The 13,008-nt window shown below is 43.2% G+C and overlaps 2 protein-coding genes across 2 annotated transcripts; one reads left to right on the top strand and one right to left on the bottom strand.

Moving 5' to 3' along the window:
* Window positions 1–7,349: 7,349 nt before the first annotated feature.
* Window positions 7,350–8,613, top strand: MYCFIDRAFT_195684 (uncharacterized protein; the record flags this gene model as incomplete). Its single annotated transcript, XM_007927130.1, has 3 exons — window positions 7,350–7,372; window positions 7,752–7,812; window positions 7,873–8,613. The coding sequence occupies 3 exons, from the start codon at window positions 7,350–7,352 to the stop codon at window positions 8,611–8,613; spliced, it is 825 nt and encodes a 274-aa protein (XP_007925321.1).
* A 527-nt stretch (window positions 8,614–9,140) lies between these two features.
* MYCFIDRAFT_33335 (uncharacterized protein) lies at window positions 9,141–12,072 on the bottom strand (the record flags this gene model as incomplete). The annotated part of the gene is made up of 5 exons (XM_007926000.1): window positions 9,141–10,346; window positions 10,411–10,523; window positions 10,722–10,821; window positions 10,933–11,823; window positions 12,022–12,072. 5 exons carry the CDS (start codon window positions 12,070–12,072, stop codon window positions 9,141–9,143), a joined length of 2,361 nt encoding a protein of 786 aa, XP_007924191.1.
* Between the last annotated feature and the right edge of the window lie 936 nt (window positions 12,073–13,008).

The following is a 13,008-nucleotide window of genomic DNA, read 5'->3' as shown; positions in this document are numbered from 1 at the left end:
ATTCTTCGAAGCCGCTATAATCGATAGCTATAAGGCTATAGCTTCCGGAGAGTAGAAAGTTAACGAGCAAACTAGCGCTCTCGAAGATAGGTTGCCGGTAAGGTTAGAGATTAAGTTAATTAAGAGAAAGGTCGAGAATAATATATAGAAGACTACTGTCTAGAAGATAAGAGGTCGCCGTAGTAGTAAGTCTAACTCCCCTCGGAAGCCTAGAAGTGCTAGAATTTAGCCGATTATCCTTAACAACTTTAGTAACGATCTCGGCCGCATTATCGATAATAAATTGCAAGGTAGCGGTATTATTCTAGGCACGCCTTCTCGTACGCCTAGACGAGCGCTTATTAAGACTAGATTACGTAATATTATACTACCGCGTAATATCGTCTAGTACGAATAGCTAACAGTAGAATTCTTCGACTAGGTATCTCTTTACCGCGATTTCTAGGACTACGACTATCTACGGCCCTATATCGCCTATTTCGTTAGTATAGGCTAGACGCTAGAGACTATCTGCAACTTAATAAAGGACGACTAGCCGGCGGCACTTAATAAAGTAGATAGAATAAGGTTAAGATTAAAGAAAGCTATCGTCGAGTTTATAAGGAAGAAATAGGATAAGATTATAGCGGCGGAAGTAGCCGCCGCTAAGGAGGGAGAGGATTTCTAAGAATTCTTAGCTTCGTTTAGGCTGCAATCTTTATATATCTATAACACATATAAACTTGTAATAAGCGGGAGATTCTTACGGTAATAGCACTCATTTAGCCTATATATAATTAATTAGAGTCTATATATTGTTATAGATAAAGGGATAAATAAAAAATAGCAGCGAACAATCAGAGACGAAGGGAAGACAGTTAAGAAGGAAGGGAGGACGAATAGAAAGTACTATATACTAGGGCAGAGGAGGTACTAAAGGCAGAAGATAGAAGAACCCCTAAGAGGGCATATAGGATAATAATCTTAGAACTCCTTAGAGGACTGAAAGCAATCTACAACTAGGCGAGCTACGTAATCACAAAGGTAGCTAATACAGTCGTAGCAAAGATTACGAAGAAACAATAGGAGACAAGCCTAAACTACTACACCTAGGCAGCAGTAGCTAGTTAGGAGGCGCTAAAACCCCCGAGGATAGTAGTTAGAGTCTATATTACGGACCTATAGGAGCAAAAGGAAATCTAAGGACTTATAGGGAAAGAGATTGTAGAAAGAATTACAGTTAAAGAGGTAATTAGGGCTAGGAACGAAGGTAAAGGGGTAATTAAGCTATTTATAGCATAAGAGCAGGACAAAAAGAAGCTAGAAACACAAAAAGAATAGACAACTAAGATAGGGAAAACAGCAAAGGTCTCCTAATAGCAATTTATAATTATAGCCTATAATATAATAAGAAGCTTTAAGGAAGAATAGGATATTGAGAGCCTATAGAGACAAAACCAAGCTATATACCTAGGCCTAAAGATTATAAAAGTAGTATAGATTAAAAGGAAAATCGAAGAGACTAAGAAGCAGTCTTCCCTAATTATCTAGATAGGGAGTGTAGAGCAAGCTAATATAGTACTAGACTAGGGGTTGTTCTAGGACTTTAAAAGACTAGAAACAGAGATATATAGAAGCAACTATAGGATAATATAGTGCTTTAAATATTAATACTATAGACACTTAGTAGCTAAGTGTATAAAGACAACCAATACCTACTCCTATTATATAGGGGATTACTAGGTCAAAGAATGCAAAGCACACAAGGGAGAAGCAAGATATATATACTATACTAAAAGATACCCCTCTTAGGCGAAGGAATGCCTAGTAAGAATATAGGCAGCTAGGAAGGCAAAGGAAGCTAGAATCAATACACTAAAAAGATATATAACAAGCTAGGGTAGCTAGGTATAGAAGCAACCTAGCTAAGTGCTATAAAAGAGGTCTAGACAAGATAATGGGTTTATATTTAGGGCCTTACTAGCACAAGAGAGTTACTAGCAACTAGGGAGACTAAGATACCTTAATATTATAGGAAAGGAAGCAGGGTAGACAAAGCTTAGTTAAATGTTAGTCTAAAGTAAGGGAAGACTAAAGGAAAACTTATAGGGAAATGATATAGATAAAACCTAATAAACATTACAACATTACTAAATATTATATAGTACAATGTTAACAAGAGCAAAGACAAGGTACAGAGGAGCTTCCTTTAAGCACTAAACCTAAAAGAATATTATATTATTGCAATCTAAGAGCCCTAGCTCAACCTATATATAAAGAGACTAGCAACAGTCAAAGACCTAAGATACTACCTAATTATCTATAACTAGGGAGCCCTAAGGACATACATCTACATTAGTAAGGAGATAGATATAGAAACCTAGCAGGCTATACTATAGGAGGATAGGGACCTAATATTAGTTTAAGTAGAGACATCCTAAGGTACACTCTAAGTCTACTATATATACAACCTACTACTAGACTTAAGAAGCAGTACCTAACTAAAAACACTAGAAAGACTACTAAGAGTTATCTAGGGGAACACCTACTAAATCCTACTTAGGGATTTCAACCTCTACTACCCCCTCTAGGGCTTAGACTTTACCCTAGCTTACTACTTCTTAGTAGGAAGACTGATTAATATGTTAGAGAGGGAAGGAATAGAAATTGTTACCCTAAAGGGACTAATTACTTAGGAAGCAAGAGGAAGCAGTAGCACACTAGACCTATACTTTGCATTATATTAGATTAGGAATAGGATTATAAGATACAGGGTCAACTAGGAACTAGAAGAATTATCAGACTACTTCCCGGTATAGATTAAACTAAATGTCTAAGCTAATTAGGAAAGGGAACTAGAAGAGAAGCTTAACTAGAAAGGTACCTAATAGGGCAGGATTAGGGAGGAACTAGAAAGGGACCTAAAACTAGAGGAACTCTTAACAAAGTACCTACTAAGGCTAGAGGACATTAATAAGGCAGTAGAAGAACTAATAGGAACCCTAAAACAGGTAGCTAGAAAGCATACCCTAGCAAAGAAATATTCACTATACTAGCAACTATACTAGACTAGTAAGTATATAAGGAAGGTTAAAGCAGTAAGGAAGGCTAGGAGGTAGTAGATATAAACCTATACCTAGGAAGTATAGGACAACTATAACAAAGCCTACTAGGAAAAGAAGATCTAGATTAAGAAAGACAAGATACAAGAATAGAGATCTATAATAGGAATAATTATAAAGAAACTAGAAGAGATATAGAGGATAGCTAAATAGGCAAAGAGACCTAAATAGGACAAGGACATACTACTACAATTCCCGGACATTATAGACCAATAAGGACAAATGCAGACTATAATAGAAGGGAAAGCAAGAGCCTTAGGCTAACACTTCTTCTATAGAAAAGTACAAGCAGACCTATTAGATATAAAGGAGAAAGAACAAGAGACTCTACTACTAGGCATACTAAGAGACACCTAGGTTAAACCCGAAACCATTAAAAGGATCCTAAAGAAAATTCTAGGCAATAAGGCACTAGGAGAAGACAAGATCTATAACAAACTTCTAAAAGTATATAGGAAGGAGCTAGCCCTAGTACTAGCTAATATCTTTTTACAAAGCCTAGCACTAGGACACTACCTAAGACTATTTAGGAAGTCCCTAACAGTAGTGCTAAGGAAGCCCTAGAAGGAAGACTATATACAGCTTAAGGCCTATAGACTAATAGCCCTACTTAATACAATAGGCAAGGTACTAGAAAAAATTGTCGCTAAAAGGCTAACAACCTTTACCGAGGAAAGGAATATCCTTCCTAAAGGCTAGATAGGAGGAAGAAAGAAGAGGTTAATACTAATAGCTATAGAACTAATTATAGAACAGATTAAGCATATCTAGCACTATAGTTAAAACTAGGTAGCAACCCTCCTCTCCCTTAACATCTTAGGAGCCTTTAACAATATCTCCTATAAAAGGCTCCTATATATACTTAAACAGAAAGCTATACTAAACTAGATAGTCTAATTCATCTAGTCCTTCCTATAGGAAAGATCAATACAGCTTATTCTAGGCAAATTCAAATCAGACCTAATACTAACTAAAAAGGGAATCCCTTAAGGATTAATACTCTCCCTAATCCTCTTCCTTCTCTTTATAGTAGACCTACTCCTACTCCTAGAATCAAAAAACACATTAGCATTAGGGTTTATAGATAATACAAACATCCTAGCCTAGTTTAAGACAACAGAAACTAACTACAAGATCCTAGAAGAGAAGTATTAGGAGTATAAAAAATAGGCAAGGAGGTATAGAGCAAAATTCGCCCTAGAAAAGTACTAGCTTATCCACTTTAGCAAGGCTAAATCAACCTATAATATAAAGCAATTAATCACTATCTAAGGCTTTGAAACCTAACTATTAGTAGAGCTTAGGGTACTAGGGATCTAGCTAGATCCAAAACTGAATTAGAGACTATAAGTAAAGAAGGCAAAGTAGAGGGCAGATGCTAATATATAATCCATTAATAGGCTTATAGCCTCTATATAGGGGGCTATATTCGAGAAAGCTAAAGTTATATACAAAGCAATTGTTAAGCTAGCAATGCTATATAGAGCACAGATATAGACAGCCTAGGAGAAAACACTAAAGAGGATTAAGCAACTAGTTAGCAGGTCCCAAACCTAAAGCCTAAAGAAAATCCTAGGAGCATACAAAACTATACTAACAAGGGTAGTAGAAATGGAATTAGGGATCCTACTAGTTAAACAATACTTTAAGAGACTAAGACACTAATATATAGTAAAGACAATAGAATACCTAGCCTAACAGACTATCTAAAAGGCACTAGACAAGATAAAAGCCTAGTATATTAGGACTAGGAGGCGAGACAGACTATAAATAACTCCCTAGAAAGTTAAAGACCTAGAGCAATATAGAGTCTTAACAAGAGAAATACTAGAGAAAGAGCTTTAGGGACCAAATATAAGGCTAAAGGAAGACAAGCTAAAGAGAGAGAAACAAAGCCTAGCAGAATCAATTGCTAGATACCTATAGGAGCAGGAATAGAACAAAACACAAGTTAGACTAGGAACCCTAAAGGCACTAATCAAATTTAGTTAATACAACTACTAGCTCTATAAGGACCTAAATAGGGCCGAGGCAAGCCTAGCTATCTAAATCAGATCTAAACATATTAGACTTAGATCTTACCTGTTTAGAAGAAACGTCCTAGGAATTGAAAGCAGAGCTTACTAATATAGCTACTAATCTTAGAACCCTAAGCATATGCTACTAGTCTACCCTTAATAGTTAGAAGGTAGAAGTAATTAGAGACTAAAAGCAATAGAAAGGGAATACGATAAGCTAATCTAGAGCAAAGAAGACCTAAAGAGGATAGTAAAGTAGATTATTAAACAGGGATTTGTATAACAATTCGTACTAGTAAGGGAAACTAAGGAGTAGATAAGAAGGAGGGAAGAAGAGGGGGAAAGAAGGGCAGGGCAGTAGGCAAGGTAGTTAGAGGGTAACAACTATAACACTAGTATACCCTAAAGGAAGGAAAACAAGGAAACGAGGAAGAACAACACTTATAAATAGGACAGGAGGGAGGTTTTTACCAACTAAGTTGGTTTCCTACCTAAAACAATACATAGAAACAGACCTACATAGGCCGAAAGGCACTACAATAGGCAAATGAAATATCTATCTATCTATCTATCTATATAATTAATTAATATACTGCGTTAGTTGTAGAATACTAAGCGCGATAGGTAAAGCTAGCGTTCGAATATATTTATTCGAATCTCTACCTACGGCGCTTGCCGCGCGCTAGTCGCTACTAGTTATATTACTCGAAGTCGTTAAAATCTACCTCTTATTCCTTATCTTCCTTATTATCTTCTTTATATAATATATATAGCTCTTCTATATTATCTAGCACTAACGGCTTATTGTTCTAAGCCTATTATATCTATTAGGACTCTTCCGGGTCGAGTGCTATTATATTCTAAGCGTTACTAGCGGTCGACTCGAATTGCGAAGCGTCGTACGGCAAATCTACCCCTTCGATATTATATCTAGTATAAGCGAAGAGTTTACGCGTATAGCGGCCTCGATATAGGTATAGACAATATAGTAAGTAATCTTAAAAGCTAAAGAACTTCGGCAGCTAACTTCTATGTCTTTTAATAGTCTTCTTTAGTAGATTGAAACTGCCCTCGATAGGGTTCAAATCCGGACTATATAGCGGCAAGTACTCGAGTCGATATCTAGTATCGAGAATCGCCTACTTAATCCTTAATCTATAGTAAATACTAGTATTATCTATTATAAAGATTATTAGCGGACCTTCTTCGAGATATAGAAGCACCTATTTAGTAATCTAAGTATAGAAACGGTTAGCATTAATCGATCCTTAGTATACGTAGGTATATAGTAAGTAGCTATAAACCGTAAAGGCCGGTAGTACACTCTACCGTACTTCTCGCTTCGCATACTAGAGATCTACGTATATAATACCCTTTAGACTCTAGCTATACTTCTACTAACCTATCTTCTAATTGCTAGTAGTCTCGTCGATAAATACTAGTCGATCTACTAGCTATTTAGCGTACCTAATCGTCTATAGAGCCCTTAAGAACGGGTTACGTTCCTTCGCCGCCCGCTTTACCTCCTTTCGAGTATACCTATACCTTTTTAATACTATACCGATTAGAGACGGCCGAAGCTCTACTATACCCTTTCTACTCTTATTTACTAGCCGTAGCCGTATAAATTCGTCTTAAAGAGCTTAGATTATCTCTATAAAGTATGCGTCCGGTCGATCGTCGAGATACCCGAGTATAAACTCCTCTTCTATAGCGAGAAGTTAGAGGTTCTTATAGCTACGCTAAGTGCTAGTATTCTTTAGATATAATACTCTAGTTATGCGATATCTCTCTTAATAGCGATACACTAATCTAACTAATATTGGAAGCTTTGCAAAGGCATATATCTGCTTAGTAGTAAAGCCCTTCTTAAAGAGATTAATTAGTTAGCCTTACTAGTCGTCGTTAATACGCGCTTTCTTTACTATAGCGGACGATAACAATACCTCGGAAGGGTCTATACTACTAGAAAACCGTCGACACGATATCTACTATATATTAGAGGACTATAGGCCTCAGAAGGAGAACAAATAATTCAAAAACCACCAAAATAGCGGTATGGTTCCTCTCTCGGAGGTGCAGGGTTCTCCCCGCACCGGCACTAACAAGTTGGACTCAGCACATAGTATCGGCAAGCTCCGCTGGACAGCTTCTGAGCTTCAAGATGTGATCTCCTTAAAGAGCAGTTTGTGTTGCAGTGATCACATGCCGTTATCCGAACCTCCACAGAATGCACATGCAAGTGATCGGCAAGTATGGAGCAGTACCGCTTCTCGGCTCTCAGCCGGCCAGCATATCGCACCAAAATAGTAGTGGAATCCTTCTGCGAGTTTCATCTGGAGTGCACAGCCTCAGATAGGCGTTGCGATAACTATACAATGTCCTGCTATCTTGACATAAAGCTGCTAGACTCCGGCATCGTAATAAGAATGCTGTAGGAGCAAAGCATACATCAACCTTCTTTCAAGGTTCTCATTCCTAAGTGCGAGTACCGAGTACCCAACAGATACGCTGCAATGGGAGAACGCCCTCGCCTGGAACTGTTCGCAGGATTAGCTTCGCTTTATCGTTCGAGAGACTTTTCGGATTTGGTCCTGGTCGGAAGAGAAGGATCAAGACATTCTGTTCACAGGGCAGTGTGTTGTCCGAGGTCGCAATATCTCTACAATGCCGTGCGAGAAGGGAAATGGAAGGTGAGTCGTTCCAGGTCACTGCCTATGATTTTGATGTCGAAGCTGAGATCTAAATTACAGGATGGGATAGAAGGACAGATAGGCCTTGGCGAAGATGATGAGCTCGTTCGACTGATTGTTGAATACTTCTACTTGCTGGACTACGACCCAGTCATCACATTTCCAGAAAGTGACAGCTCGCTTCACAGCCCACGCCATGACAGCCGAGATGGTAGTGACACCATGAGTGTACGGACGGACGCAGGACAATACGGCCATGTTTATGGAACATCTGCAGTCAGCGCCTTTGGTGGTCCGGTGCATGGCCAGCACTCGCCTTTCTCTGCAGTGTTCCGACCTCGTAATGATTCCTCGTTAACGGTGCATGCTGTGCCAACATCGGCCACAGGCTTCGGCGAATTCCCTCCACGAAGACGGAAGACAGACAGAGGCATGGTAACGAATGCGCCTGAACCTTCTCCGCTCGCGACAAAGCAACCTCATCTAGTTCTGAATGCAAGGCTGTACGCTGCTGCAGACAAGTATGGCATTGACGGGCTGAAAGCTCTTGCTCTTGATAAGTTCAAGATCCAGCTGACGAGACATTGGGACTCGTCTGAATTATCGGAAGCTATTCATGTTGTGTATTCATCAACACCTGCGATGAACAAGGATATGAGGGAAGCCGTGGCAGATACGCTCGGCTGGCACGGGCGGCTACTCGACAAGCCGGAGATTGAGGTGTCCATCATGGAAATCAATGGCCTTGCATATGAGCTCCTGAAACGAAGCAGAAGGGCGGAGCCAGAGTACATGGAGTGACAGCATGGAACAGATTTGCAGACTTAGCTGGGTCCATCAAGAATGCTAAGAAGCTTACGAGCTCAGATCAATTGCCTTGTCATTCAGAGCAGGAGCAGGTTCGAAGAGGCACTGAGGAGACAAAGCAATCCACTTTTGAGCGCCTGCTCCGGCGATGCCATAGGGTCAAAAGTTTGGTGTATCCCACTGGTTATCAAGCGCGAGAGTGCGCATTTGACACAAACCTTGCTGCATGACGACGAGCTTGGGTCGGACAGCTCGAAGTTGCCGCAAGAGGCGAGGAAGCATGTGAAAGTTGCATGCAAGCTCGTCCACATCTGACGATGACGGACGCGAATGGACTCGATCAAGATCAGTGCGTGAATTGTGCCCAACGGCCGAAGAAGGAATTTGGTTTACATTTATAGGGCTCCATAGCGTAATGCCATGTCATCATGCCGCCTTTCTTTTGATATCCGCGCTATGCTTGCAATACAACTATATAATGCGAGACCAAGGCCAAGGAAGACCTCAAGCTGGAGGGCTGCTCAGCGTAGCTCATCTCGGATCTCCTGGATGAGCTCCTTCACAGCTTGCTGTTGAGCTGCTGGCTTCATGGCAGCAAACTGCAACGAGCCAGCAATGCCGCCCTTCAGCGAGTCTCGGAAGCTGCCACCAATGGACAGCAGTGTGCCAAGTGCTGCAAGCGTTCTGGAGAAGCCGTCCGGATCGGCAGCATGAGGACTCTCACACTCGAGAAGCATGGCGATCTCGGTAATGAGCGTCCTTGCCCTCGCTTCACGCATAGCACCTTCGTTCCCAGTGCCGCTCGAGAGCAAGACGGCGTAGTTGAGATAGAGCGATGCAAGTGCCTTGACCTGAGCTACAGACTCAGGCCGGCTTTGGAAAGGCTTCACGAGCCCAATGACGGTGTCGAAGCTGCCGTCTGCGATGAGGCGTCCAGCATCGCTCTTGAAGAGATTCACCAGCAGTCGGATGGCGTGAACGACATTATTGGCGGTTTGCTGTCCTGGTGCTAAAAGGCCGGCAGAGTTGAGAGTTTCAACAATTGTACCATTGCCAGCACTTGTGGCACTGACGAAGGATGGAGACACAGCGAGGAGAGCGAGCACTCCGACTGCGGGAACACGGCTCTTCTGCGGCCACAGCGACGCAACTTTGAGCAGTGCAGTGATCTGCGGCTCAGTGGGGCGTGGATCCTGTTTGTTTTGCAGCTGCGTGGGTAATGCTTTCAAAGCCGCGACTTCCTCAGGCCGCAGTGCTTGCTCCACTGTCAACTCGCCAGACTTGCTGAGCTCATCTGTCTTCTGTGCAATGATGTTGATGGCGTTGGCTGGATTGCCCTCGACAATTTCGATGAATGTCTTTTGTGGAATTTTCCGTTGACCGGAAACGGAGGAACCAGCGTCGCCCGGCCGATATCTTCGCTCAGTCCCCCAAGGGTCCTGCGATTGATTTGTTGGTCGACTGCTAGCCGCAGAGTCTTGCCCAATTCTCGCGCCTTTTGTGTTGTCTGAGATCCAATTGGCAACTTGCTCATAGTACGACATTGGCAGCTCGTTCTTCTCCAAAAACTTTCGCGCCGCATCCCACGCGCTTTCAGTCAGGTTGTATGGCAGCTTGAGAGGCGGCTTACCCTCTTCAATATCAATATCGAAGACGAAGTCATACTCCTGGCCATTATGTACTTTCTTGGAGGACCCAGTGCCTTGGCCTTCAACAACAGTGCCAATCTAAGTGAGCGATATGTTAGCAAGCAGCGCAGTGAAGTTGGCCCAGGGCAATTGGAAGACATACCAGGTTCCATTGGCTTGTAGATGCTGACCACAAGTGGGCAGTCACACTTCCGTCATTCTCGCGAATGAAGAGCTGTTGGCCGTCACGTTCGCCGACCTGCGTCTGGAGTGCGCCTGTTAAAACGTCGGTTAGCCCACGTTCATCCTATAAGCGATCCTTCCGGAAGCCGACGCGCCTTCCGCAGCTCCAGAGCCTTCGTCGTGCAGCATCTCTCTGGTAAATGTCTGGTGACGAGTGTGGGGGCTGCGCATGAAGGTGTGGGGAGGACTTTGGCCCATGAGTGCCACATTGGTAATGCGAGATAGACTTACCAGGGCCAGGCAGATTTTCCTTGTTGAACGGCTGTCCCTGACTTGCAGTTTCGGCAGGTATGGCATACATGCGGTTGCTCTCCTGGAAGGAGCTTAACGTCTGTGAAGCAACCCATTAGCTCAGTCCGATTCGCCAAAAGCTGTGGGAAGTCCTAGGAGAAGGTCCAGGCGAACTTCCTTCACAGCGAAGTCCGCCACTAATGATACATACCTCAGGGTCTGCTTGCCTCTCAGGATCTCGGGAGAATATGCGAATGATTTTGTCGCTCGCTCCACTGACAATGTCACCAGTCTCCGGACAAGCCGCCACAGTCCAAATGCTGATCGCAGGATGAGTTATGGTCTGGATGCATTGGCCATCCCTCCATATCCGCACTGTACGATCTTCTGACGAACTCACAAGATCGCCGTTCGGAAGACTAGCGAGGCTGTAGATGTATGCCGTGTGGCCTGAAAGCTCTCCAATCTGCTTGCCATCCAGAGTCCATAATCTGATCACCTCATCGTTTCCAGCAGAAGCAACAGCCGCGCCTGACCAGTGCCCTGGCGGAAGCTTCGCAAAGCATCGCACCACATCTGTATGACCCTTGATCTCCTGCAGCGGCTTCCCATTCAGATCGTACAACCGAATGCTCTTGTCGGCGCATGCTGTCAAGACGAACTTGTTGTCGTAGATCATCACACCCCATACTGGACCGCCGTGACCTTGCAACTCCGCTGTCACACTGCCGCTCTCTACATCCCACACGAAGACCTGACTGTCCCAACCACCGCTTACTACCTTACTGCCGTCGTCGCTGAAAGCCAAGCAAGTAATGTTCCCCGCATGTCCAATGAGCAGTCGATGAGGGTCTTCATCTACTGGCCGGCCAAGCTGCTTCACAAACACGAATGTCTCCCGGCCTCCAGCAGCAAGGACGCCCTTCGGGTGCTCCTGAGAAGGCGGGGCGTAGGCAAGCCCATTGAACCAGTGACTGCCTTGTAAAGCAATAGTGTCGTCGTAAGTCGGCGGCTTGGACGATGTCAGGCTCCATTGCCGGACCGTGTTATCGCGTGATGCTGAGAGGAGGAGGTCGTGGGAGGGAAAGACGATTGCGCGGACCTGTTGGTTGCGCGGTCAGCTACTCCAAGCAAGAATCAAAGCTTGTGACGGCTTGAGTAAGCATAAGGTGCGAAGCCAGCGTCATAGGAGAAAGCGAGGGGAGCAGTATTGGAAGCTTGACGGCTTGACGGAGTGGAGTGGAGGAAGGCTTCGTGGGCGGGTATTCTATGTCAGCAAGCAAACAGCAATCTCTCTTACATCTTCTTCGTGGCCACGCAGTGTGGAGCTCAGCTTGAAATCGCTGGCCATGCTGCCGGCGTGCACTGTTACTGTGTACCGTACGCTTGCTGGCGAAGTCAAGTGTTTCGGCACAGCTCTCCAGATAGCAGATAGCTATGCGCGGCTTGGCGTCAGGCACCGTGCGAGTTCTGCCTGACGGAAATGTCCAGCATTGGACTTTCTTCGGCCTACAGGGAAAGGAGGGAAGCAAAGGCAAGCTCCATATGCTGCATTACGGCAGACGCTGTCCAATCCTGAATCCCTCGGGTATGAGCTTTTTCATGTTGTATTACGTTCAGAAGCCAATGAGGCAATAACAGACTTAAGTGTTCCGAACGACTTTGAGATAAGTTTCCGATGCACAAGCTCTTCACATTGTGCAACCCCATCGCTGTGGAGAGCTAGTATGCGCTTAGGAGACCTAAAACAGGTCGGCTGCAAGTTACTAGTACTATTAGTTGTCTACTAGTGTATAAGGAATAGCTCGTATATATTACTTTCTACGCCTAATAGTACTCGAAACGCTTCGCCGAGAGGGCTGCCCTATAATACTAAGGACAGTTAAGATACTAAGTAAGACGGCTACCGACAATCGACTAAATCTATACTATATATAGACTAATACTATATAAAACTGTTAAACTTCTATTTCGGGGAATATAAATAATCTATAGTATACCGTATAGTATCCTTACTACTATACTTTCTTTATAGTTTAAGTAGACTTACTATATTAGGGCTAAAGAGGCTATACGTAATTAGTATATAACTAGGCTGAGTGAAGCTAGGGTCTTAATGCCTTAGGCAGGGCTTAGCGCTTAGTAATAGGCTAACTCTTCTACCTTCCTCCCTTTTCTTCTAGATTCTTATTAAATACTACTTATACCTACTACTACCCTATCTACCTACTAACGTACCCTTCTTATATAGTATTCGATCTACCCTTTAAGGGTAGTAGCTAGATAG

Source organism: Pseudocercospora fijiensis (genome assembly GCF_000340215.1).
Source record: "Pseudocercospora fijiensis CIRAD86 unplaced genomic scaffold MYCFIscaffold_3, whole genome shotgun sequence".
NCBI lineage: Eukaryota > Fungi > Ascomycota > Dothideomycetes > Mycosphaerellales > Mycosphaerellaceae > Pseudocercospora > Pseudocercospora fijiensis.
Note: the sequence above shows the minus strand (reverse complement) of the source record. Positions and strands in the feature narration are given on the sequence as shown.